Source organism: Corapipo altera, unplaced genomic scaffold (genome assembly GCF_003945725.1).
Source record: "Corapipo altera isolate COAL_440 unplaced genomic scaffold, ASM394572v1 75, whole genome shotgun sequence".
NCBI lineage: Eukaryota > Metazoa > Chordata > Aves > Passeriformes > Pipridae > Corapipo > Corapipo altera.
Window position 1 is genome coordinate 11,306,065 of NW_020884887.1, and position 26,756 is coordinate 11,332,820.

A 26,756-nucleotide genomic window follows, 5' to 3' on the forward strand; every position below is an offset into this window, starting at 1 on the left:
CTCCATGAGGACCTAATGCAGACCTCCCTCCAAATCACCTCCTTTCCCTTAACCCCATGTGGGGCAGGACTCTGGTGTGAGAAGTCACCATAAGGCAGAGGGACCACTGCACTCCTGATTGCCCCATCCCTGCAGATATGACCTTACACAGCAACACCTCCCCATTTCAGGTGAATTCCCCTGACTCTTTCTCTGTGTCTGGCAAGCCAAGGCTCTCTCCTTCACAGGAGACCTACCAGGAAATCCAGTCTCCTCCCTGGAAAATGTTTCCTTAGAGCTACCTGCACTCTGCTCCTCTCCAATGCTCCCTCATAACCAGGTAGGGCTGTCCAGCATCTGGCTTTCTGTACAAACAAGATAGAAAAGCTAAATTGTTCTATTTCTTCACCTCTATAATTTAGAAAAAGAGAAGCTGTGCTCCATGACCCTTCTTCAGACTTTGATATATTTTGATGTACTCTGTAGCCTTGTAATTTTCCCCCCACATCATTATAAGATAATACTAAGTGTGTGTTAACATAAGAGCTGCCAAAGATGTTTGAAAGGCTTGTTTGTCCCTCTGCAAAGGGAAATCCTCCCCCTCCCTGCCATATGCACTTATCGCTCCAGAGATATATTGTTCTTCGAACTACTCAGAAGTGCAGTTGCCTTTCTTGCATTGTTCTGTTTTGTTTATTTGCTATTTCTGACATTCTGCTGAACAGGGAGTAGGAAAATTGGCAAAACATATGAAGAAGACTTTCGTTGTGTGACAATAACACAATGCAGGGTAAGAGAGGGATTTAATTAATATTTTTAACAGATGTTGATCATAAAAGAAGGAGTATTATTCATTTGCATGTATCAGTGCCTTTTGATGACGGGTTAAGTGGAGAATTTTGGCATTGCTTTTGTACTGATGTGCCCTCCAGTCAGATTTAATATGCACACAGAAAAAGCTCACCAAACTCCATTAGAAGAAAGCTTTAAAAAAAATTTCTCCAAATTATCCCTAACTTAATGAGTATATATACTCATTTATGTAGTCTTCCAAAGACTCAGCTTTTCACCTTACTTTTTGGAAAGTTGCTTTTAATGTTTTTCCTGTTTAAAGTGAATCTTTTCACTTTTATGGGGATGAGAAGCTCTGTAAGTAGGTGCTTGGCAGTGGTCCTGCTCCATGTAGTAACATTCAAGCTGCCCAGGGATTGGTTTAGCCCTTAGAAATTTTGCTATAACTAAATATTTGAGAACATTTATATGACCTCTTTGATATGCCACAGATATATAAATGTCAGGAATATCTGTCTGAAATCAGTCTGGATAAACAGCCTGAGGCACATCTCTGATACACACTGAGTTTGTATTCCAAGGGATAAGTTGCATATAATGCCAGCCAGGATGTTGGTGGCAAAACCAACCACCTGCTCTTTTACTTTGTGAAAGGAGGAGCCTCTGTATAGATGCACATCTTAGGGAGGCGTGGTAATTCTTGTCATGCCAAATTTTTATGGTTATTTCAAAATGCAAAACCCGGGAAACATCTCACATCTCTCAGATCTGAGCTCAGCCTGCACCTTGCTGGGAGCCCTGGCGGGAACTGCAGAGCAGCAACTGTCCCCACTTCCTGGGAATGTGCAGTCAGCTGTGTCTTCCTAAGGGGTGAAATAATGAATTGGCTTTTTCTTGCTATGTTTTGAGCCTGTCCTTCCTTTTACGGCTGTAAAAGCCAAGAATTCTAGGAAAATCTCAACACGTGTTGGTCTGAGTTAACAGAAGCCTTCCTGGGTGTGGGGAGGTCAGGAGAGCACATCCCCAACCCCACCACCCTACCCTGAGGAACTGTTACTTGAACAGACTGAGTTGCTTGGGGCTGAGCTCTCTTTATCTCTCTCAAACTAGAAAAACACTTCCTGCGAGAAGAAATTCTTTTGGATGAACCCTCCCAACTTTTTTTCTATGTGCTGTTAGAAGGACAGTAATTATTCTTGCAGGCAGGTCCACAGCCACAGATTTGGATGTACTCAGTGGCTGCAAAAGAATTCGAAGGGAAAGGAAGCATAAGTACGACCTAGATTAGAAAATACTTCCATATTTGTACAATACGACTGGAAGGACGAGGCGCCTTCATGCTTCGCAGCTGAAAGGTAAGTTGCCCATCTGCAAAATATTCCCCCTTCCACTGTCAGGAAGCTCTTGGGCCATTTTATGCTCCTAAAATACATTTCTAGGGGATGTTACTGCAGGTAACAGTGCTGGACTCAGCACTGCTGGCTTCTCCTTGCTCTGCTGCTCCTGGAGAGTAAGAGGTGCTGCAAACTCTGGATGTTTAAAACGCCTCTAAGCCTTTTGTGTTGATCATTTTTCTCCCCAAGGTTGTTTTTTAATCCCTGTTGATGTTGCAGTCTAGCTCACAGTGTTTCCCTACCATGATAATTAATGAGGATGCAGAAAGGATTATTGGCTGCAGGAAGAGGTGGCATAAGCAACCATGGGCACAGAGAAATGCCTCCAGTGAGGACTCAGTGGGAGGTGCGAGGACTTTGGTCCACGCCAGTCCAGCCTCCCTGTGGCAGGGCCATGTTCACGCAGTGTAACTTAGAGTGCAGAGCTGGGAAGTGGGAGACAATGTTTCAGTAGCTCTTGCTCAGAAAATCCACCCCAAGGTGCACCTGGGACTTCAGGACTTGCCTTTGCTTAGGAGGAAATTTGGCTGTGTCACCCTCGGTAGGTGAGGTTTTGCGATGTGCTGTTGTCTGCAGGGTGCTGAGGCTGTCCAACAGTGACAGTCCCCCCCTCGAAGGGCATTTGGCACTGGGAGGAGGGTACTTGTGCAGGAGGTTTGCCTGTTCTTGCAAACGCCAAGTGAGAATGGAAAATAAGGAAGTTCTGATGGTGACAACGAGGGACAAGAAAAATGTGCCCTTTGGGAGATTAAAACCAGCTTGAAAAATTATGCGTACAAGGGAGGGAGGAGGAGGGGAGGGACATCTGTGCTTGTTTATTCATTCATATTTCTGCTGACCTTTATTATACTTAGACTATGCTAGATGATGATAGTAGAAGTATTTTGTGTCTAATGATGATCTGGAGGATGGGTGTGTTCTGTGTCACCTGTACAGCTCCTCCTGGCTCAAATTCCCTTACACTCCACTGTCATCTGATGAAGGTGTAAGCTCAGATCTTTTTAGTTCAGTTGTTTTGCTTTATATTTTCTTTTGCTAGTGGGCTGTGATCAGACAGGAGCAGAGAGAAATCAAACATTATTAAGCACTTTGAGACCTTTTGTCCTTTTTGAGCTAACACACGGGAGGTCTTAATTTCTTTGACAACTAAATGGAAGAAAACACAATGTTCTTCATATTTCTGAACAGCCACTGGAATGAAAAAGGTTCAATTCTGAGATGAAAGAATTAATCTTAGAGCTGGTGCATGAAAAACAGTGTGGGTTGTGTTTGATATTTGGAGCAACACTAAGTTGGGACATTGTTATAGCCATTTCAGGTGTCTTTATAACACACAGAGAGGCAGAAAACCAGAACCAGCATGGTGCTTCTTAGAAAGTCTATCAAGGACATCAGGCATACAATGTAATTCCTGCTTTAATATAATTTTCTGTAATAGTGGTGTTCAACGATCACTTTGACTTAACCTGCTTTCCTTTTTCCTTGATCTGATGGGAGAATTCTTCAAATGAAGGGAGAGGAAGGAAACAAAGCTGGCTGTCCCTGCAGCTCTGGGCCATTCCAGCTTTGTGCTGTTAGAAGGGAATTATCTAAGTAGGCATCTCCTGACATGTGAAAACATAATTTTCCTTTTGCTATGTCCTAATGAATTCCTCAGGTTTTTCCTCAGGCAGAACTCTCTCTGGTGCTTACATGGAGAGTTCATTGGGCTGAGGATTGATTAGAAGCCTTAAATGCACAGCTCCCAGTCTTTCCAGTATGAGGGCCAGCTCTGAAGCCCTCTGGGTGTCTGACAGTCGTTCTGCAGGACTCATCCCCAAATAAAGCGTCACTGTGCAGGACAGATCTAGGGATTTTTATACTTTATCACGTCCTGTCTTACCCTTGCAGAGCGTTTTTCATTCAGGGGTTTTATTTGACACTGTCTCAGCACTGTGGCTGAGTCTATGTAGGGATATGTACACAGGAATATGTACCTTGGAACACTGCCTGTTCTGGTGCTCTGGTGAGGCACAACAGCCCAGTTGGTTTCTCATGCAACATCAAAGGGAGGGATGTGCCTTGGCCTGCATTTTAAAGCAGATGCCCCTGGGGGAGCAGATCACCGGCCTTTTGAAATTTGTCTATCCATTCTGCTCCCATTTCCCTTTATCTCTGCTCTCTGCTTTTCCACTTCGTCATAACTCATTCTGGGAAAAGGGAGGCAGGAACGGAAATACTCCTTTAGACCTGTCTCCACTGATTTCCATTTCCACAGGGCAAGTCAGACTCCTCCTGGGTGTGAGTACCACAGACTAAATCTTCCCTTTGTTTGTTAAATTAGAGCAAACATATGCTGCCAGCTACCACAGCCAACTGCCACATCAGCAAAGACTGAACCTGGCCAGAGGAGCTTCTAAGCAAGAAATCACATTTTCTAAGGTTTGGAAGAGTCAGTATGTTGGATCAGATTCATCTGCTCGCTGCTGTGACAGTCCTGGGAGTCCTGGAGCAAGGTAGGGACTATCAGATGCACATGCTCAAATACTTGCTGGGTCAATCTACTGCACCTCCACTGATTTTCTTTCATTTTCATATTTAATGTCTAATATGACACTGGCACTTTGCTGCTTTTCAGACGGTAAACTGATATCTTGTCTGGGTTTTGGAAAGTATTCAACCAAATGAGTGCCTGGGAAGCCCTTTCTCTGAAATGGCCTGCCTCCTTCATTTGGGAATTTCTTGGTTGATCTACAGACACATAGAATTTCTTTCATTGGGTTTACAGCAGTTCCTGAAGTGTGTGTAGATACGAGCATACAGAGAGCTCTGCAGTGTGGAAATGTGGAAGGAGGGGCTGTGATGGGTCACATGGAACCACCCAGCCATGGGTCCACATTGTGCGACAATTTAATTCTGTGCCTGGGTGACTTATCTGTGGCATTGGTTCTGTCCCTCCTCAGTCAGAACTTGGAAAGAGGAAAAAACTAAAAGATTTAAAAGAAAATTGTGAGTAACAAAGTGCATCAGAATTGTGTAACAGTTTCTATGGAACTGAGGATATCTTAATTACCCAGGAGAGAAAGCAGATAACACCGGTGATACATGATTGCATACTCTTCACTTCACTGTTGCACGGGGTCATTCCTTTTCCATACCTAAAAGGCATCTGGGATTTTACTCTAACTTTCTCTGCTATGATGGGTTGTGGGGTCAGGAGGAGCATGCAGATTTTTTTCCCCAACGTCTGACCATCTCCTGACCCCACTGTGCCCAGCCACAGGACTGACCACGGCTACTTTTCTCTCTTTTGCTGCAGCCTACTTCTTCCTCCAGGTGATCTATGCTAGGAGGTTGTTTGGCATTTCACCTCCAAAGACCTCAGGCCCACCTGAATTTGAGAGGGTCTTTCGAGCACAGTAAGAACCTCCTTCTACCTGATGTTTGCCAGATCTCGTGTAATGGCACTGCCTTTCCCCTGCTTTGCCATTCCTTTCTCAGGACTGTAATTCAGCAGTTACCTCCCTCGGGGTTAATTAGTGGGTTGAAGAGCCAACATCAAGACTGGACTGGCTCTTGAGTCCTGAACCAGCCATTGCTGATAGAAATCACGTAGGAATCTGCTGCACAGTGAAGGGCTGCTAAAGTCAGCTCTTGGTGCCTGAGACTTTGTCTGGTTTTAGCCAAGTGGTGTTCAAACCTCAGGCAGCTTCAGCCCTGCTCTGAATCCCACTCACTGGGAAGGACAGGCTCCCAAAAAGATCTCATTGGGTCTGGGATGGGGATGTGGGGATTGTGGTGACACTATCCATTATCTCTGCCTGACTTCTGTTCTAGGGCTGCGGTGGGGAGGGAGGCAGAGAGGGAGGAGCTTCCACTTTTGCTGGAAAACAAGCAACTGGGCAGCAGGAGCAGGATCCCCTCAGCCATCCCTTTCTCTGCTCCTTCACCAGCCTAAAGTCAGCCTCATCCAGCATCTTTTGGCCCTATTTTGTCTTTAGGAGGATGAAGCATAGTATACAAGCAACCCAAACAGCCATGTGCTCCCTCCCACTCCTACATGAAGCCAAGCTGCTCTGGCCTTACCTGCTTGAGGGGCAGACCTTCCCTGCAGCTCTTCCCTGGGGCTTTGGGACATTGATAGAAGGGTTTGGGTTGTGGCACTTGGGAAGGGGGAGTGGGGGTGGTTCACAAAGCCTTTCTGTGCACAGTCTGACCTGGGCACCTTTCCTTTAATTTTTTTTGCCCTGGAAACCCAGTTCCTTCCACTGTCTAATTTCTGTGAATAAAGCTGGGACAGGAACTGTGGGGAAAGGTGCAAGCCTGGAGGCTTCTTATGGCAACATCTCTTCTAAAAAACAATAGCCTCCAGCATCTGGAAACTGCTAGGGGAACCAAAAAAGGAAGAGCTTCCTTCTTTTCCTTGTTTATGACCTTCCTCTTTCCTGCCAGGGTGAACTCCTCTGAGTATTTTCCAGTTTTCCTGGCACTTCTGTGGCAGGCTGGACTCTTCTTCCATCAAGGTGAGAATATCCCATTACCTGGTTTGTCACTGGATCTGTTCCCCTGAGTACTGGCTCAGTCCTCAGGTCCCGTTCACCTTCTGAACAATAAGTTAAGCAGTAATTCTGTCTCTGAGGGAGGGTAAAGCCAGAGGACACAAAATCTCTATTCCTTCACTTTGGGCTACCTCTGTAGCTCCAAGTGGCTCCAAAAAGCTTTTGGAGCTGGTGACTGTGATCTCTCTTAACCACAGGTCTGGCTGCAGCTTTGGGTCTGCTCTATCTCTACTTCCGCTACTGCTACTTTACAGGATACAGGGCATCATCTTCAGAAAGGTAAACACCTCTGCTAGAGCCTGGAGTGCCTGGTAACCCCTGAGGAGTTGTATTTGGGAACATAATGTGCTTTGAGGAAACTCAGGACTCCCAGATGCTTCACTTCGGGGTTCCTGCATGGCTCAGCCTTGTCTGTGATGAGTAATGAGGGTGTGGATGCAGGACTGGGGGCAGCTACACACATATGGGGCAAGGCTGGAGCTGCACCGAGCCCTTTCAGGGTGTGCTCCCTGGAGGCAGGAGCAGCGCATGGCACCCTGCAGAGGGGACAGGGGACAGCCAGGAGCTGCCTTCCCACCCCACTTCTGCAGAGAGGAAGGGACCATTCCCGGGCAGGATACTCGGTCTCAGCAGGCTGCCTCTCTCCCACCAGGCTAGCCCCGATATACTTTTCCACTGGAGTTCTCTGGATTCTCGCTGGAGCATCAGCCCTGGGTATCCTGCATTCCTTGCTCTCTCACTACGTGGGGCTGAACGTCCTCCAACTTCTCACAGCGTGACCCAGTCCTCTGTCCCTCATCAGTGTCCTCACCTCGGAGTTCTGCTCCCTCCTGCACTCCGTTACAGACTGGCTGCAACTCACACAGCCCCCAGCAACAAATCCACCCTCATCTGAGTTTTTATCACCTCCCTTCTCGCTGCCCAGCACCAGCACGAACTGCTGAGCTCTTCAGGAGGTATTTTTCCCCCGCGGCACTTTTGTGTGCCAAGTGCTCCATATCTGGCAGCTCCATCATGCGAAACACCAACGATCCAAACCAAGGAGAGTTTTAGGAAAGCTGGACACATAAAAGCAAACTCTTCTCAGTCTGAGTTTCCCAGTGAGCTTCCCCAGGGAATGGCCATGTGTTCCCTGTTCTCCAACAGCCCTGCCTGCAGCCAGGGCACTGAACACGGGTTCATGCCAGTTTTCCAAGGCCCACACCTATTAAAGGCATTTGTTTGGTATTCAGTGTGGGCTGTGGCATAACAAAAGAGGTGAGGGGTAAACAGGAGCAGCCATCAACATGTTGTGCAAAGGTCTGTTAGTGTCTGTTAATGCCTGATGCTGCTCATCAGCCATTGCCTATGAGACTGCACAAACTCATCACTGCTGCGTGTGTGACTTCCAACACTGCTTGGCAACAAGGTGCACAATTAAAAAGTCACTGAACTTGCTGTTCTAGGTGTCTCCTTGTGAGTCTGCAGCTAGCAGGGAACAGCAACATGAGTGTTTGAATGCAAGGTGGCTGCCTTGGTTTCCCTGATGTGCAGTCCAACACAGCCTGCAACCTTGTGTTCCACAAGAGGAAAGCTCTGAAGAGGGAGAAGCTGATTTTTGGAGATGCTGAGCTCACCGATTGGGTGCTGAGCCGCTCAGCACCAAGAAGTGTTTTCCACTGCGTGGTTTGCACGGTGCTCAAGTCCCACCTGCATCAGGAAGGGCTGGATTTTCACAGGAGTCCACCATTCACAACACTGATGCTTTTGGCCATTGGTGCATTTGGTGCCCTCCTGTTAGTGACACAGCTCAGGAAACACCAGCAATGCTCCCTGTGTCGTCACAGGGGGAATTCACACCAAACCCGGAGAGCAAAAATAACTGCATGAGCATGCTGCCAGTCTAACCACACTGTAAAGCCTGCTGGTCACCCCTCCCTTCAGCAGCAGCAGGCATATCTATACTGTAAGAACAAAAGGCAGGGTTTTTTTGAGGAAGTGATTAATTCTTCACATTGTTTCATTTCCTTCCCTGCATTTTAAATTGGCTTACCCAGCAAAACCCCCAGTCTATTTTGCTTTTGGGCTCTCCCGCCTTGGAGTCCTGCCACTGCACTGAGGCTGGCAAACACTGCAGGGGAAGGCTTAAAGCCAGACAAAAATAACTGTACGACACTTGTCTCTACAAAGTTTTTGGTGCAGCGCAGCCCCATCCTCACAGGAACCCCTGAGTGTCACAGTGAGATAAACAACAACTTTTTTCCTGGCATCTTTGGTGACACACTTCCAAAAAGGTTGAGCATAGTTTAACCCTGGCTGTGCCTTAGCAAGGTCTGGGGCTAGCAAGGGAGGGACAGACATATCACCTGCCCCCAGGGAGGTTTCACTTAGCCTTTACATTAACAGGTCCCACCATCTCCTGAAGTTGATCCCCAGTCTTCACCTTTTTACCAGTACGAGTCACCTCCCAGAGGGTTAATACAGAAGGACCAGCCCCAGCTACTGGTGCAGGTCCTGACTCCATGTCAAAACCCCACTGTTTGGGGTTAGTCCAAGTGGGTGCTCAGTGGTTCTGCAAACACAATCTCTGTTTTATCCTACAACCAATTTTCTAAGCCTGCTGTATCAACCTGGAGCCACTACCCACCTCAGCCCTGCTTGTGTCCACTCTGTGTGTGACAGGGCTGCAGAATGACTCAGAGGAGGGAAATTAATGATTCAGCAGTGAGTTGTAGCCAGCTTCTCCCCTTGGATTCACAGAAGACCATTAAAAATCCTGTCATGTCGCAGTCAGGCTCTGGCCTTGGTGTCTGCCATCACTAGTTCTGCCATAGAAAACCTGCCGGGCACATCATTGGCCCTTCAAGCCACTGTCAGAGGGGCCATTTCAGGTGCCCTGAGCAGAAGGAAAGCTGCTCCCCTCCACTAGGGCTGCTGTCATTCCTCTGCTGCTTCATCAAAGAAAACAGCTTTGCACTGGTCCATGGTTCAACCATGCAGGCCACGGTTTTGGGATTTACCCAGTTCACAGTCTGCTGCCCAGCACGGTGTGCTGGTGCTCTATGGCACCAGTTTGCCCACCTGCATCTGCTGCAGAGGTGCTGAGGGGCCAGTGGGCTGGCAGGGGCTGTGCTGGGGGGCTCCCCCTGCCACCCCGAGCCACCGTCCCGCTGGTGTGAAGGCCACCCCATGAGCTCCAGTTTAAGGGTGATCCCACCGGCACTGCTGCACAGCCCATGTCCAGCGCCAAGGGTGGGGGTGCCCCCTCTGCCCCGCGATGGGGGCCAGACCCGCGCAGACAGACCCGCTCCCCCCCATCTTTGTGTTCCCGCTCTCCCCGGGATTCGTGTCCCCTCTCCCCTGTGGGGTTTATGTCCCCACTCCCTCCGGGATTCGCATCCCAGCTCTCCCCCTGGTTCGTGTCCCCACTCCCTCCGGGATTTGTGTCCCCGCTCCGGCCGCCCCGCCGCTTCCTCCTGGGGCCGGGAGAGGGCGCCGGTGCCCCGCGGCTGGGGCGGCGGGCGGGGGGCCCGGGGGTGCCCCGGAGGTCCGGGGGGTCCAAGAGAAGCGGCCACCGGCGGCTCTGGGCCCGCCGCCCGTACCGGGGCACCTCCGGCCGCACCCGAGACGTGCCCGGGGCAGCGCTCCCGGGGCAGCCGGCACGGCCGCTGGCACCCGGGCATGACCCGCCTGCTTCGAGCTTGATCCGTGCTGGGCCAGGCTCTGGCATTAACGTTATTGGATTGGGGGAGTCCTGGAGCCTCGCAAGAATCTCCTGGAGACGCTTACGACACGCATAAAGAGCCCCTGCAAGCTCCGTGCGGATTCCCGAGCTCCTTCCTGCTTCCTTCCCTTACAGCTGCCAGTTCATTGTCAGCAATAGGGGAGAGCAAAAGGTTTGGCGTCAGGTATTTGGAAGCAAATCCACCCTGATAGTGCCACAGGCTCCCAGGAGAAGCAACCAGCCGGATGAGAGGCCGGTAGAGAGCAAAGGAAACCCGCAGAACCAGCGAGAATTGGGTTTTTTTATCACGAGAAGCGCAGAGGCTGAACTTGTAAACAACTCTCCGTCCCCGTGGGGCTGTTTGCCACGCGAGGGGCGGTGAAGGCACAGCATTCCATCCGGGCTCCCGGCAAGTCTTTTGTATCCCGGTGCAGAACCTTGTAGCTTATTATCTTGAAAACTTCAAGGGCGCCCGCGTGTGCTTTCCTACCCGTGACGTGATGGTCGGTGCCGGATAAGTGCACAGACAGGTCTGGTGCGGGCAGCAGCGAGTTTGCACGTGGCCACCAGCACCGACATACTGTGCCCTGGGACTGGGGAAAAAAGCACCCGAGCCCATGGAAGAGCTCCCCAATCCCTCCGTAGCACGGCGTGGTGGGATAGGTGGAGGACACCCTGGAATTTCCCTGGGAAGCAGCACTGCTAACTTTCTTAGGAGAGGGAGGTGTTTGGGAGGGGAACTCCCGTGAGGCTGGGAATGGAGGGTGCAGCTGGTGGCCGTGGCTTTGTGGCACTGGCATGTCACCCAGGTTTCCATAGCACCAGCATCCATAACACGGGGCCAAGAGGAGGGAGAGAAGTAGGTCAGACAGGGCTAACAATACCCAGACGTGTCTATCTGCGGCTCAGCCTGATCCAGGAAAGGGGGTGAAACGAACAAGAAAGGAAGAGAAAAAGAGGGGGGAAAAAAGGAAAATACAGAGTATCCACAGATTGAGCAATGCATTTCTTTTCCTCAGAAAAATAAAGACCTTTTAAAGCCACCTTTGTGTATCAGCGCTGAGCAACCGAGACTAGCACCCACCTCCTGCCCATCTGACAACAGACTACAAGGGAATTCAAATGCTAATTTGGAGCCAGGCTTCTCAATGGGCCTTTATTTCTGCAGCAGCACCAGGATCAGAGCTCTGGGGAGGCAGCCGGCTGGAACTGTGAGGATGCAAACTCCAGAGAGGGACTGTGGGACTCTTTCCCCTCTCCGTTCCTCACCCTCACTTTGTTACCCCTTGTCTTAGTTTTACTTGTTCACATGCAAGTGACTTCAAGGGAAAAAGAAAGGCAGGCACAGAGGAGTTGTTCAAGTGAAATACCCTCAGCAGTGACCCATTTTATGTGCTGAGTCTGCAGAGGCCTTGCCGTCCATGTCCCAGCATTTTGGGGGTTACCTGTTTACAGCACAGTCGTTTCGAGCTCTGTATCCATCAATGCCAAAACTAGGGAGAACATTGTGGGCAGTAAGATCCAGAAGCCTGTTGATCCAAGTAAACATACAGACACACAGATCTGCTGGGGATGTAACAGACCAAGATCAGAGGAAGGAGTGCTTTGCTCAGGGGGAACTGGGGGGTGGAAGTGCAAGAGCACAACCCTCGCTGGAGAGACTGAGAGGGACTGGGGTGGCTGTGGCTGATCCGTGTCATACCTGCGGTTTGAGAGCACTGTGTTTGGCTCAAACACCATCACGGAGGAGCCACAGCAGTGGATGGAGCACAGGGTGTTTCAGCCAGGCCAGTGAGAGCAGGCCCTTGCCTGCAGGCAAGTTCGCCCTTCACATTAACCACAGGCCACAGCCCTGTGCAGTGAAAAACATTCCTGCGTTTGATAGTGGGGTAAAATCTAAGCAAAACCAAAGCTATCTGCTACTTTGCTAGCAGGCTGGGAGGAAAATCCACACCTTGAGGATACAATTTGCCTCATCCTCACCAGTTTTCTACTTCCCAGCAATTACCACTTACTTGTAGGAGAGCACCAAGAATTCACCTTTCCCGGGGTAAGGGCAGAGCCACAGTATATATAAGGGGAACAGGCCTTAACATGCCCCTTTGAGAATGCCCTCCCTCCAAAGGAAAACTCACATTCCTGCTGTGGTAGCTTAGGGAAGAGCATGCCCAGCTCCAGCCCCCACCGATGCTGTGCCAGACTCTGTGTTCAGGGACTGAAGGTAAAAGTCAGGTAGGGAGAGCAAAAGGGGAGCACTCAGGAGGACTCACAGAGCACTTGTGGAGTGGAGTGAGAGAATAAAAGATCAGTGCCTGAGCATGTGCATCAGCCACGTTGCTTTGACATTACACTGCTTGACAAGAGAAAGCTGGATGACCCCTAACTAAGGCAACATTGCCTGCAAGGAGTGGAAGTCAGGGATCATCATGCCAGTGAGGATGAAAACAGTGAGCTGCTGTGGTCAGTGCTTCTGAGCCTGCAGTTGGTGAGGGGCTAAAATAGGCTGTATTTCATGGATGTGGGTGACCAAGATAACAAGAGCTCCTGACTGTTACCTGCCCTGATACAGCTCCAACAGCACACTCTCACAACACTGGACTGAGTAACCCCAATATGAAGTATTTACAGCTTTGCAGCTCATTCTCCTGGGAGGGTGTGAGGAAATGCAGGCAAGGCTTGTTGGGAGGGATGGGAATGGCCACTTGCCCACCACTCCCCTGGCAGCACACGGATTGAACTGCTGTGAATGTTCTGCCTGAGTGAAGAAACCTTTCCCAGGAGCAGCCTGATGAGCTCAGCACGGAGCTGCACGGCCAGATGGCTCCTGGGCCAGAGCTGACTCACGGCCACACAGCTCAGGCAGGCAAAACACCCCGGTACCTGCAGGAGTCACCGCAGCACTGCTGCACCCGCGCTCACAGCCAGGCAGCCCCATCGGGAGAAACCAAAGGTGTCCTGCCAACTGCCATAATTACAACGTTGCAGAACTGAAACGGTGACGGGCCCGAGTTACAGGAACAAGCAGAAAAGCACCAGCCTGATGAACTCCCAACCCAGCCCCGAGAAGGTACGACCACCGAGGGAACAGAACAGAGGCAACTCTTCCATTCTCGCAGTGGCAAGGACGGCGAGTGCAAGCCGTGGATATTAAGGGAAGGGTGATGGATTCAAACAGTGCAGCAGTGGCCTCACAGAGAACTAGGGACTTGGGTATCTGCTTTTCACTAAAGCAGTGTTTATCAGCCTCTCCAACTGTTTTCCAGACTGGCTGGGCTTCTTAGTGAACTACAGATTGGGAAACATGAGCTCTGTCCAGTCTCTGCTGCAGACCACCATTTTCAGAGTAGTGAATAAAGGTAAAAAAAAAAAAAAAAAAAGAAGTGAAAAGAAAGAAAGGTGAAGTGTAGCCAAAAATCCACTTAAATTGTGGGAGGGAGGCTGCACTGGCAAAGCTGTGAACTGGCAGCATTAGCGGGTGATAAACGTGGCCATGTTATCTAATGTGGCAGAACACACATCATGCATTTTTAATAGCATTGTTTAGCTTCTATTTGTCACAGCATCACAGCTAGAGGCTGTTTCTAAAGCCATGGGAAATAACAGAAAGGTTATAATTGAATTGTAGGGCTTTTGACTGGAAGTCATGCACACAGAAACCCACAAAGCATTGGTATAAGATCTCCATGTATTCCCTGTTTTCAGATCTCAAATGAAAAGTAAGTCAGCTGCAGCAGTATTTATTGAGGGTTAATCAGGTCTGCAGATTAACTGTAAGATTCTGAATTCTAGCTGCTTATATGCAAACACGAGGCACATGCAACACATGTAGCTGAGACATGAAAAATGAAGTTTATGATGGATGCAGAACACATGGATAACATTAGCTATGGAAGAAAGGAAGGCTATCCACCATCCAGTGATGATGGATAAGGGGTTCTGTCATCTCTTCAGAGCAGGTATTTAAGCTCTGATCACTTCTCCCTAGAATAGCAAATGCTGACTCACGAAGGAAACGTTGGTAATTATTTTTGCATTGTAATAATGTCTCCAAAACCTACTCAGAAATGAGCATCTGCTTCACTCCCAGACATGCAAAGTGTCTCCATATGGTTGGATGCCTATGGAACCCTTGAACCAGAGCTGCAGATTCTCTCCACTGTTTTCTCTCTGCAGAAAGAAACATAATCAAGCTAACAAAGAGAGCCTGGTGCCTGAGCAGGTAGAAGGCTTCAAGAGCTTTACTTTGGTACAGCTTAACACTTCACATGCACACTGAGCTTTATGCATACATCTCTCTGCAGGTTGGACTGGGCCTCCTGCTGTGGGTCACTGTTTCCAGCCCCACACTCCATGAATCTGAAGGAAATTGGGGATGTTGCATGGGGGCTGTGTGAGTACCTGGCACATCATTTCTCCAGCAGTTTCGAATCAGGAGGCCACGTCTTGGCCATTTTCTCCTGGATGAACTACAACACCCAGCAGGCTGAGCTCGGCTTGGATTACAGCCCTCCCTCCCTGGAGGTTGAAAGAGGCGAAATGTATCTTTTGGGAACGCCAATGGGAAAATGAGAGCAGCTCCCCTCCCCTGCTGTCTGGACGGCAGGTGTGCCTTTCCCCTTCGCAGGAATGAAACAAGGAAATTCTGAAGTAGAACAAAGCCCTCTCAGAGAAAAACACGTCCCCAGAGCTGCGGCGTGAGCTGAGACAGACACACTGGAGTTCAACTGGGTCTGCTGGAGAGAAGGTGGAGGTGTCAGGCTGGCACCATAAAAAGCTGGGTAAACATGATGCCCAAGAAGAAATCGTGGAAGCAATAAACCTAATAAAATCCTGTATCAGTGTTTCCAGCAGGATTTTTATCTCCTGTCCCATTCTCTACAAGTGCTCACATGCCATGGGACCACCCCCACTTGCAAAAGCACTTACCATTCAGGGCCTCTGAGGAAAAGGGCTGCTGCTCTTAGCAGTAACTCCACTTCAATTGTTATTTATTTTCATCTTTCAAACACTGCATATACATTGGCTAATTATATCTCTTTGATGACTATTTATGTCTTTGCTTGCCTCTGCTGTCCACAGTCACGTTCTTCCCCTGGAAGTGCCTATACCAAACTTCCTATTGGATGTGTCAAAGGCTGGCTGGATTTTGCCTAAGCTTCAAAACAGCTACATACTTGCAAAAAAGAAAACCCCTCATATGACCTTTCTTCTAACACTGGGAGGATATTCGTGCAGCAGAACTCCTTGTCAGTGTGAACACAGGATGACTTTAATTTCCTAAGAGAAATCTAAAGAGAAAACTTACATCAGAATGCTCTTTGACTACAACAAACATAAGATCAAGAAAATACTGGGCAAACCAGGCTTTATTTATCACTGAAAATTAGATAGCAAGTCAGCCACTACAGTCCTCTTAAAGCCATTTAGCCATTTGGATCATGATGCATAAACAACAGAAACCCCATTTTCTGTCCTTTTCCAAATGCAGTAATGGGGACTAAAAAGTCCAGTCAAAACTAACAAAATGACACATAGTAAATGTACCCCAGCGTATGATTATTAATATACATTATAAGAAGCCAGAAAAAAAAAAAAGAAGCATTTTCTCACTATTGAGGCTTCAGAGGGGATTAGCAAAGGGATTTTCTTTACACTAACCACTAAACAAAGCTGTGAGCAGACGCCACACCTCCACAGTCCTAAGGTCACCTCTTATCTGCTCAACCGCTCCCTTGCAGTTATTTTAACCTGAAGCCGTTCCAGCTCATGATTCCTTGTGGAGGGTTTCAGTCAGGTTGTGAGGGAGCGCACTGAGGGTGCAGGGGCCATGTGGGAAGTGGCCATTCCCACCTGCCACCCGGGGATTCCCAGCGGCAGCTCCAGCGCAGGAACCCTCTGTTCCAAGCCCAGCCCCGCCACCCGCAGTCCCTGAGCGCGGCCCGGGGGGTCCTGTGGCACCCACAGCCCCGGCCCGGCCCGGCCCGCGCAGGCCCGGCGGCGGCGGGAGGCGGGGCCGGCCCAGCTGACACGGGCGGCGGGCGGGGCCGCAGTGCGCGGAGCCGTCGATCGCCGCCGCAGCCCCGCGGCCGCAGCTCGCCGTGAGCGGGGGCTCCCAGGGGGGAGCGGGGACGAAGCGGGGCTGGGGGAGGGTGGATCGGCGGGGCGGATGGGGAGGGAGGGACAAGGCCACCGCCATGTCCGGGGGAGCGGGACGGGCGGGGGCGGGACTCGAACCGGCGGCTGGACGGGGGGTTCAGACTCGAGCTGGGGCAGGCGGGACTCGCAGCCGGGTCCCCCGGGGAGGGGGCTCGCGGGACCCCCCGCGGCGGCCGCGCTTCTCCCCCCCCCCATCCGCCGCTCCCCCCCCCGCCGCGCGCGCGGGGCCGGACGTGACTGGCCGTGTTCAATTTGTCACGCGGCCATTGGCTGGCGGGGGCGGGCGGCGTGTGACGTCAGCGCGCGGCGCGGCGCGGCCGGCGGCCATTTATAGGCGCGGAGCGGGCGCTGCGCATTCGGAGCTGAGCGAACGGCATCGAGAACGCTCCGCGGTCGCATCGCGCCTCATCCCCGCCGGGAGCGCCCAGAAACCACCCAGGCCGCCGCGAGCCACCTTCCCCGGCCGCCGCTGAGCTTTTTTTTGTTTCCGTTTGTCGCGCAGCGCCCGAGCGCCCCCCCCTTCCTCTCCCCACCTCCGCCCAGCTTTGTTCTTCTCACGGGCCCTGCGGGGAAGGCGCGGCCAGGATGGACCCTTGTCACACCGAGGAGACCGAGGGCGAGATCCCCGGCTTGGGTAAGGCCCGGCGGCGGCGGGGGGGGGGAGAGGGGCCGGGAGGGAAGGACTGGGGGGGAGGGAGGGGAGGCCGGTCTGTCCCGGAGGTGCCGCGGAGGCCCCGCGATGGCGGCGGGGCCGCTGAGGGGGCTCGGCCCGGCCGCGTGCGCAGCTCAATCCCCAGCTCAGTCCCCAGCGTGCGTCGTGCGGGCGGGGCCGGGCCGGGGGGGGCTCTCCGGGGTCGCTGTCCCGCCTCCGCCGCGCCCGCGGGTCCCTCCCCGCGCGGGGGGGGGGGGGGTGGGGGGGGGGGGAATTGGGGTGCGGGGGGGATTGGGGGATGAGATCGTAAACGAGATAAGCGCAAATTACAGTTTATTACAGGTCTAACGTCCAGTCTTAAGTAGCGTTAAAGCCGGTGGGAACGGCCACGCGATTAAGCAGAAGTTGAAAGTAAAGGTTTTTCTGGACGCCATAACAGTCTCGTCTTAAAATGGTGAACCCGTGCCAGTTATTGCAAAACAACCCAGCTCAGCGCCTGCTATCTGTTTACTGGGTGTCAGCCATTGACAACCGCTGAGCTCCCCCGCGGGGACAAACAGCTCATAGGCAGTAGGATTTTTAAGTCTTTATTAAACAGTGGAGAATACACAGGAAAAACATTATCGAAGCGCCCCATATTTGTTCGTTTTAGCTATACAGAAAATTATCAAACTCACCGAAGTCAGACAAGGGAAAAAAAACCGCAAATGATATTTTACATTTCAGTTTTGCCTTAAAATAAGCTATACAGGTAATGCATTTGGTTAAAGTAAATTCTTGAACACACTGATTAAGTCTAAATCTGGAACTTCAGGGACTTGTTGTTTAAATTAATTTTCATCTTCTTAAGAAGTCAGGAAAGACTTGACCTGTCAAGAACAAAAAAGTATATATAATATTTGATGTATTAAAAGCTGAAATACCAGGCTTTTCCCTTTGTTTGGAAACAAATGGTTTGTTACTATACAGTTTCCAAGGATGTTTTGCCCCTGCATTTTTAATTCATGACCTGAAATGCTGGTGGCCTTTCAGAGGGGCAGGGTTAAAGGTGGCATGTCTGAGTGTAGTCTGTACAGAACTCTAAGCTGTTAATTGCTAGTTTCTATGAGGATATAATAAGAAATACCTCCACAACTGAACATTGTGCTCCCCTTCCTGGTTTATTTTGAACTATTTAATGGGAGGGATTAGGTTTGAAGGAGTCATACTGCAGTAATATCAAACTGATGACCCAGAACAAGATGGGGGAGGGTTTGGTAGAAGAGCACATCCCCAGGCTTTACAGGAGTTTTGTTTGTTTGTTTGTTTTTTTGCTACAGCCTGGGCACACAACACACTGCTCCAGCATTTACTCCCTAAGTCTTGCCTTTCCTTGGAACTGGTAAACACCATTTTAACTCAAGTGACCTCTTTACTGCCACCTTGTTTCCTCAAATGGCTGTTTACCTTCCTTCCCAACTCTACTTGGAAGTCTTTTGGAACTCTTCAGGAATCTGAGCCCTGTGTATAACCTTTGTCAGATGTGTTGTGTGAGAGGGTAGAAAGATCTCGAAGGAGAATGATTTTGCAAGCCTCAAACAAGCATTTCATCACAAATTTTAAGAATGTAAATTGATAACTACAGAAAAAAAGCAGATACAGAGAAACAATATTAGCTACTTACCTTATCGATCAGGTACTCCTGTTTAATCTCATCATTCTTAAAATCTTCATTAACATCCAAAACTAGAATAGGAATCTCTTTAAGGTTCTCAAAATCAACTCTGTTAAATGGAAAAACATGGCATAAAGTATTGTGCATAAGACTCCAGCTCTTTAGTTGCTTTCCAAGGGTGCAGCATTAGTCAGATTACCACGTGCACCTGAGATGTTAATGCTGGTGGCCATGACTTAAGTGTAAAGCCCAAGTCAAGTTTGTCCTTAATTGCTCTTGTGTAACCCAGTCAACATGGTATCACCACAACTTCCATAGATTTCACAAATCTGGGCTCTTAGTATCTATTTGTTACGTACAAGTGGGAGGAAAAGATAGTTTTTTACTTTAGCTTTCTTTATCCCATTCTTTTTGTCACAGAATCAATCATCAGGAATTGATTCTGTAAGAGTGAGTATTTTTTTTAAAGTATCACCCTGAGTCTTCCCCCACCTAATCCATTTACTGATATGCATTTTTAAAGCTTCCTTGCATGGGGATGGCCTCTTTAACAGGTTATAAGACCGATATTTAAAATGTCTTAGAGATAAGCAAAAGACCATTTTGGCTTCTGTGCAACTGGATGTGTTTTTCTCTTCAAGCAGTAGTTATTCTTCTAAGTGTGGAAATGTAGTAAGTGTGCTGAACAACATTCTAACTTGTGCTTGCAGACTTCAAGTGATTCTGTGAAAAACACAGGAAATGCTTGCTTACAAGTTGGGAATGAGTACACAACATACACATTCCCAAAATTCCACACTATGTGCTGCCTTCTGTCTCCAAAGCATTTGGGTAATCCTACATCAAACTTAGGAAAGTAGATGTGACTGATAATGTACTTTTCCTAGAACTGTAGTGCTTCTCAGTCAGTAGAGTATTTTGGGCTCCTTTAGGGGAAAACCTGAAGTCTGCTTTCACGTTTAGAGATCCCTTAGATGGGAAAGCTGGTAAGAATAAGGAAGTTGGGGCAAGGTGTGCAGAGATCACTCAGTTGCTGATTGGATTTGTGTGTAATAGTGTCTGCCAAAAGCCTTTCTGATTAAATATTAATCCTGGCTTCAAAATAAACTAAACTTTGTTGAAATATAGTCCTGCAAGTTTAAAGGTAGTTGGGACCTTGCCCCCCCATGCACTGGAACACAAAGCTGCTTAGTAAGTGACTTCTGTGATTGGCCATCGAACACTATTTTATCTGCCCTATTCCTGTGCCCTTCCAATTAGCAAAATCCATATCCTTGCTGGAGTTACAGCTATAAAGCTTCCTAGTTGGAGCTAATGCTTAACAAAGGTTTCAAATTAGATGAAGCTCCATCTTTAAAAACTGAGAAGTGGGTCTAAAAATAAATCCTTTCAAGTGTGCCTGAGTGAAGCTAGACTTAAACTTTGGTTTTATCAGCTTTAGTATAAAGCTGGAAGAACCTTGCCTGCAAGTTGAAACTTGCTACAGAAAATGGGTTCCTACCTCATAGTCCTTTCATGGAGCCAGGTTTCGTGTTTATAGTGGAGGTTTTCCAAATACTCAAGCTCAATTCCTTGTTCCTCTTCTCTTCCCCTCATCTGTAGCCTTTCCATGCATTTCTGGAAAAAGAAGTATAAATGTGGTCATTAATCATGTGTTGTAGGTTAAATCAGCTCAAAGGATCAAGTGGTCCTTAACTCAGGAGGACTAATGCTGGACATTAGTGAGCATTAATTTTAAATGCTTGGCTGAACATAAACAAGTTAAGTCTGTAATAACTTTTTTTTACCCTCTTAAGCCCCTGGAAAATGAAGTTGGAACTGAAAAACTTTCACCTTCAGTGAGCATACCTGGGGTGTGGTTCTGAGGTAGATCATGCCATCCAGTTCTATATCTGATTGAAACTGGTTCAAGAGCCATGTGTGCCAGTCCTGATAAATAGACCACTCTGTTTCATTAATGTTTCCAGACTCAAACAGGTTAGAAGCAAATACGTATCTGCAATGAAAGACAGCAGTCTCAAGCCAGGAATGACAAAAATGAACTACCAAAACACTTGTCACTAGAACAGAAGCATGGTACTGAAAAACGTCTGCCCTTAATCAAGCCTGCTCCCTGCAGGTATTATTTTAATATCAAGTGTTTCTCCAGCTCTGTGTCTTTAAAGACCTGGAGCTATTAATGTGAGTTCTTGCTGTGCTGTGAGAATAATTACCTGTCACTGTACACAGATCTCTCAAAAAATTGCACTGGATGTTCTGCTTCCTGTAGCTTTGCTGAGACTGGTTTTAACTGTGCTCTTACTCGGCTCAAGCAAGCATAAGTCTGAAAGGTGTAAGCCCATCTTGTGGGTTTGTCGTACAGCATTTGAAGCAGATTTCCTCCGCTCTTCTGAGATGTTGAAAGTTCCTAGAAGGCAAGAGAAAAAAATTCGATGCCAGCATATTGGCAGGATTTTATTCCATTTCCTCAATCTGGAATTCGGGTTTGTTAAAGTGAGAATTCATAGACTTGCTTTTTTTGTGTGTGGGGTGGTTTTTTTGTGGTTTTTTTTTTTTTTGTAAGGAAAATGCTTAGGCATAGGATCAAAGAGACTTTTCTGTCAGGTGATTGTAGCAGTCATAACTGATTCTTGGTTGGTTGTCGAGTTCCACATTTTAGTGTGATTCTGTGGAGTAGGGATATGATTTGGAATATACATTCAGTAGTATCTTGCCTTAAGATTTCTGAGTGCCTGACCACCTGGTATGATAGTGGGGACGACTCTGGCTACTGCAGACTAAGTACGGTTGGATTTTGGCATAGCTCCCTCATCACAAAACTCCTTGCAGTTTGGTTGTCCTGACCCACATCCCACACACCTACCTGATACTCATCCTCGGCTGTCTGGACATTGCACCACTTGGCGATGGGCTCGGGGATGATCTCCCACTCATCGCTGTGCTTCTCCAGCAGCCTGACAAACGTTGACTTCCCTGCAGCTGCAGGAGATATGAGGAGTTCACTGAGGGTTGATCAGAGCGGTGGTAGGTGAGGGGTACAGGGGCAGCGGTGAGGTTTGTGAGGGGCAGTCGGTGCGGCATTGGGGGCGCGGGGCTCCCGGGGCGAAAACAGCGCTAATCTGCGGCACCAGAAGGGCCGCGCCCGGGCCGGGCGGGCGATAAGACACCGAGCCGACATTTTAGGAGCTTTGGCGGCGGGCGGAGCTCGGCGCGGCCGGCGGGGGGAGCGCGGGAGCGGCCGCGCAGGCGCCGGGAATTGGCGCGGGCGGGAGCGAACGGGCAGCGCATCCCGGCGGAGTTCATCTCCACAGTCTCCCTGCGCCTCGGGGGCACCGACGGGCACCCGGCCGTGGCGGTGGTTTCCCGACGTGGTCCCGACCCCGTTCTCCCTGCAGAGCCCCTCGCTGCCCGCAGAGCCGGGCGGAGAAGCCCCGCATTGCCCTCTCCCCTCCTCCTCCGCCATCCCAGCCCCTCGGCGCGCTCCTGTGCTGCCCCCCCGGCCGGCCCCTATCCCGCGCCGCCGAGCTCACCGATGTTCCCCTCGATGGAAACTTTCCTGAGGCGCTTCTGGAAGCTGGAGTCGAGGGAGCCGGCGGGGCTCTGGCGGTGCCGCTTGGCGGGGGTGGACATGGCTTTTCGGAGCGGGAGCCCAGGGGGTTCCCAGCAGCTCCCGCGCAGTTTTAAGTATCCCGCCCGCCGGTGGGCGGGATGGCCGCTCCCCGGGAAGAGGCGGAGGCGCTGCCCCCTCCCGCCGCCCCTTGTACCCCGCTCCTGCCGCCGCGGGATTCCGAAATGGGCGTTCGGCGGCTGAAATGGGGCAGGGCAGCTTTGTGCGGGAAGTGACTAACGCGGTTCCACTGACTGAGCAGATTTGCATTAGTGCAAACGACTGCGCTCTGTGCTCGATTTACAGAAGTATCCTAAGTATGCGGGATTTTTTTGTTTTGCTTTGGTTTTTTAATTTTTCAAAAATCCTCCAGCTGTGGCAGTTCGGTAGTTGTTAGTGGTCCAGATCGGTGTTTTTAAAGTAAACACCTCAAGGACTTGCATGAGAGATGAGGCCATGTAGGTTTGTAATCCTTTTTGGTACTGACTGGAGAAGAAACATGCATGGATGAATGATGTTCATCCAGAGGCAGCTCTGAGCAGCTTCTGGGCTGTAATAATAAAATAACCTGTGTCAGGGGCTTTACGGAGCCTGCTCACCTCTGGGCACTATTCCCCTACCCCCTGCGTGGGCAAGTTGAAACATGAGCTGCTTGTTCTTTCCAGTGGAAGGAGAGGGCATGGAGGATTTTTAGATGGTGAGTTACTCCTGTAACTCCTGCCTCTACGAGATTCAGGGTGAAATCTAGCCAGGTCTGGTGTGTTTGGAGGAGACGGGAGGGAGTAAACTTTTCCTTTCTTTTATGATAATTGTGACCCATTGTCTCTTCTCTCCCCATCTCCTCCAAACACACCAGGCTTCAGTGACCGAAGCGAGCAGATTGTTTCACGTGGGGTAGCGTCAGCATTTGAAGCTGGTAAGTGCTAGTTCCCACACACCTCTCTGTGCAGCCAGAGCCCTCTCGCTGTCGGTGCGGGCCGAGTGTCGGCACCGGGACCGGCCCGGGCGGGCGGTGTGAGGGTGAGGGGGGGGCTGAGGGCGTGCGGGGCATGCGCAGAGCGGCGCTCGGGGCACGCGAGGCCGGGGCTTTGTTCGGCGCGCGGGCGGGCGGGCGGCGCGTGCGCACAGGCGCGGACAGGCGGCGGCGCGCGCGGGATGTCCCGGGGGCGGGGCCGGGCCCAGCGCGCACGCGCACGATCCGGCCACGCTGCAGCCGCTCCTCCCGTGAGCGTGACTGGCGCGGGGCTCGCGGCGCTCGGTGCCCTGTGCTCTGTACCCGCTCCACGCACACGCACACACGTCGCTCTCCCCGAACCTGCCGCGGGCGCTGCACCATCGCCGGGGGCCCGCGGGCCCGCCAGGGCGGCGTCCGGGCCCGCGCTCTTTGTGCGGCGGAAGGCCCGGCCCAGCGGAAGCGGGAACACCCGCCGCCATTTCCTAGCGCGCTCTCGCCACAGGCTCGCCCGCTCGCTGCCGCCTGACCGGGACTAGGCGCTCTCCGGACAGCGGATCAGGCTCGGAGCCCTAGAACCAGCGCGGAGCCCCACCATGTGTGCGTGCGGGGAAGGGGCAGGGCGCGGGCCGGGGGCGGGAGCGGCGCCGTGAGAGTGAGGCGGCAGCGCCCGAGGCAGAGGAGGCTCGGGGAGGGCCAGGGCACAGGCCAGGGGGGCCGCCGGGCGCTCTGAGGGGGTGCGGGTGGCGGCCGTGCTGAGCACGAGTCTCAAAGGGCCCGTTCTGGTCTTCTCCAGCAACCACAGAAGCCGAGACAGAGCAGAGCCTCACCCCCAATGTGATGCTCAACACGGAGAGCAGCGAGGGATATGTGGTGAAAGTCCGGGGACTGCCTTGGTCCTGCTCCACCGAGGAGGTGCAGAGGTTCTTCTCTGGTAAGTGGGGCCGGGGTGGGGGTGTCAGAGAGGGACCAGGCTCTGTTGAGTGGATCGTGCATCCTTCCCGGAGACTGTGCCGGTGGGAGCGCTGCAGGGAGCAGCAGCAGGAATCATTCAGGAGCCAGTGAAGTTTGTAATGCAGCAAGTGCTTCAGGCAGGGCCCGGTATGCAAAGCCATGCTTGTGTGAGCAGGAACTCCACACAAAGGGACTTAGTCTGCACGGTTCTGGGGTGGCCACAGTTGCCTTCACTGCTTGAGCAACCAGGAAAGAGAAGCTTCCATTTTAAAGAAAACTTCAAAATTCTTGCTTGAGATTAAACTATATGAGTTTAATTCTCTGTGTTGTCCTAACAGGCTCTCTTGTGAAGTGTTCACTGTCTATGTCCTTGCCCCGAATTAGTAGCATTCTGCAGTAATGAATAGTAGTGAGAAACACCAGCTTTCTGCAGTGGCTGGAGATTTTAAAGCTGCTTCAGGAATTTTGATGAATTGGACTTGGTTCTGATTTAGTTTATTACACTTGCACTGATTGCTGTTACTTCTTGTTTGTTTTAAGCTGATGAGAAAGTTAAGATCAAAAGCAGTGCATTTAACTTGAGGCAGAGAAGCTTTGAAAATGGATAGGTAATTTGTGGTTGGCAATCTGTAGGTTTGACTAGAAGAGTAACTTAATTTTATTGAGTCCCTTTGGTCATTGTAAGGTTGTAACAAGAATACTGCTGGTTTTGTCATCTTGATACAACTTGATAGTTGTTACATTTTTCTTTTTAGAATATGTGCAACTCATAAAGTCACAATGTTCCTATTATAACTAAATTAATTCTGACCTTCCTATTTGTTTTCAGATTGCAAAATTCTGAATGGGGCTCTGGGTATCCGTTTCATCTACACCAGGGAGGGCAGGCCAAGTGGAGAAGCATTTGCTGAACTTGAATCAGAGGAGGATGTGAAATTGGCCCTGAAAAAAGACAGAGAAACAATGGGACACAGATATGTTGAAGGTTTGACTCAGTTGGTCTCGTAACTGACTTACATGTGTTTGTGCTTGATGGGTTTCTGGTTGATCGTTTCTCTACTTCTTTAAAATGCATGTGGAAGGACAAATGGACTTGTATATGATAAGTTGACTAGTTTCAAGGCAAATGACTTTTAAAACCATTGCTTTTTCCAGAATGCATTAATTCTAAGTGCCTTTTACAGTTTTCAAGTCAAACAACGTTGAAATGGATTGGGTTCTGAAGCATACTGGTCCCAACAGCCCTGATACAGCTAATGATGGTTTTGTACGTCTTAGAGGACTCCCATTTGGCTGTAGTAAAGAAGAAATTGTACAGTTTTTTTCAGGTATGTGGGATAAAAGTAGTAGCAATAGCACTATTGGTTTATGCTAAAGAACCCCCCAGCAAACCAAAGAAGCATGGATTGCCCTGTAGTCCTTCCAACAGTATTTATGGGTATTAAAACTAGATAAATCAATTTTTTTATTAGTTATATGTGCTTGAGGGATCCATTGGATCAATTCCTGAAGTACCTGATCATAATTTAGGGAATGCCAAAGAGCTACTTGAATATATACTTAGTGGGACATATTGTTCCATGTAAGAATTGCAGAAAACAAGTGTCTTGCCTTCCAAATTAAAGTGAACAATTCAGGTGAGAGGATATTTCCACCCCCAGTCTCTGCTGCTTTACCCTGTCAGTGAAGGATGTACAACCTCCTCACCTCTGGACTCTGTGTGAGGAGCAGGATCTGAGAAGGGGCAGGCACTGTGCCCATGGCTTCTTCCAAGCATAGATTTAGTACTGAATGAAATTCCAGAGAAAAACAACCCGTTGAACTCTACCCAAGTACAGATTTGCCCCCTTCTCTTTCTATGTGGAAAGAAAGAAACTCTTGATGTTGCCTAGCTCAAAGTTTTTGTGAATGAAGAGATATTGTCTTATTTTGACTAATTTTTTACTTTTTTTGCAGCTACTGTATGTTTTAGAAACCGGAATTACAAACTATTAGAAATGACTAAGAATAAAAGCTATTGATTTCTTTAGGATTTCATTTTGATAGTATTTTCAAAATAGTAGATTTCTAAATGTTTTGCTATAACAAGATATAATTGAACTTACTGTTTTGCTTTAAAATACAGTAGAAATATTTCCAATTTTACAACTTCAGGACTTGTTTTTTGTTTTCTGAATCGGTGATATGAACAAGCAATTTCTAAGCATGTACATTTTAAGCTGTTTTTTTCTTACTTGGTGAAGTAATTCAAGCTTTAAAAACTGTTAATGTGCTTAATATACAAAATGTGCCTCTTTTGTTCAGGAACTAATACTTTAAATTACTTCATGATTTTTTTCTTAATTAAGCACTCCTAAAGATAAAAAAAAAAATCA

At 49.5% G+C, this 26,756-nt stretch overlaps 3 protein-coding genes and 1 long non-coding RNA gene across 13 annotated transcripts in view; 2 read left to right on the top strand and 2 right to left on the bottom strand.

Annotated features, from left to right (window-relative positions):
• Positions 1 to 1,833: 1,833 nt before the first annotated feature.
• LOC113947333 (leukotriene C4 synthase-like) lies at positions 1,834 to 9,678 on the top strand. 5 transcript variants are annotated; one of them, XM_027643772.1, is made up of 6 exons: positions 1,834 to 2,126; positions 4,586 to 4,660; positions 5,464 to 5,563; positions 6,597 to 6,667; positions 6,901 to 6,982; positions 7,356 to 9,678. In XM_027643772.1, the coding sequence occupies exons 2-6, from the start codon at positions 4,603 to 4,605 to the stop codon at positions 7,480 to 7,482; spliced, it is 438 nt and encodes a 145-aa protein (XP_027499573.1). In that variant the 5' UTR covers positions 1,834 to 2,126; positions 4,586 to 4,602; the 3' UTR covers positions 7,483 to 9,678. The 5 variants fall into 5 exon arrangements, with proteins under 5 accessions (XP_027499573.1, XP_027499571.1, XP_027499570.1 ...); XM_027643770.1 differs by having other exon boundaries at positions 1,836 to 2,126; positions 4,423 to 4,660; XM_027643769.1 differs by having other exon boundaries at positions 1,836 to 2,126; positions 4,489 to 4,660.
• A 5,346-nt stretch (positions 9,679 to 15,024) lies between these two features.
• LOC113946999 lies at positions 15,025 to 16,426 on the bottom strand. Its single transcript, XR_003527614.1, has 3 exons — positions 16,065 to 16,426; positions 15,333 to 15,694; positions 15,025 to 15,139 (listed from the first exon to the last, which is right to left on the bottom strand). It is a non-coding gene; the product is annotated as an uncharacterized LOC113946999 (long non-coding RNA).
• A 21-nt stretch (positions 16,427 to 16,447) lies between these two features.
• Positions 16,448 to 26,756, top strand: part of HNRNPH1 (heterogeneous nuclear ribonucleoprotein H1) — a 16,032-nt gene continuing 5,723 nt past the window's right edge. Inside the window, exons 1-6 of one of the 6 annotated variants that reach the window (XM_027643124.1) lie at positions 16,448 to 16,504; positions 17,065 to 17,196; positions 23,332 to 23,391; positions 24,224 to 24,361; positions 25,211 to 25,366; positions 25,566 to 25,709. In XM_027643124.1, coding sequence (XP_027498925.1) covers positions 17,148 to 17,196; positions 23,332 to 23,391; positions 24,224 to 24,361; positions 25,211 to 25,366; positions 25,566 to 25,709 — 547 coding nt within the window. In that variant the 5' untranslated portion in view covers positions 16,448 to 16,504; positions 17,065 to 17,147. Of the gene's footprint in view, positions 16,505 to 16,895; positions 17,197 to 23,331; positions 23,392 to 23,931; positions 24,028 to 24,223; positions 24,362 to 25,210; positions 25,367 to 25,565; positions 25,710 to 26,756 lie in introns of those variants that run through there. The other 5 variants (XM_027643125.1, XM_027643126.1, XM_027643128.1 and 2 more) reach the window with 5 other exon arrangements.
• LOC113946997 (deoxycytidine kinase-like) lies at positions 17,789 to 22,916 on the bottom strand. The gene is made up of 7 exons (XM_027643130.1): positions 22,399 to 22,916; positions 21,732 to 21,847; positions 21,082 to 21,275; positions 20,717 to 20,864; positions 20,370 to 20,485; positions 18,878 to 18,977; positions 17,789 to 18,083 (listed from the first exon to the last, which is right to left on the bottom strand). The coding sequence occupies exons 1-7, from the start codon at positions 22,496 to 22,498 to the stop codon at positions 18,060 to 18,062; spliced, it is 798 nt and encodes a 265-aa protein (XP_027498931.1). The 5' UTR covers positions 22,499 to 22,916; the 3' UTR covers positions 17,789 to 18,059.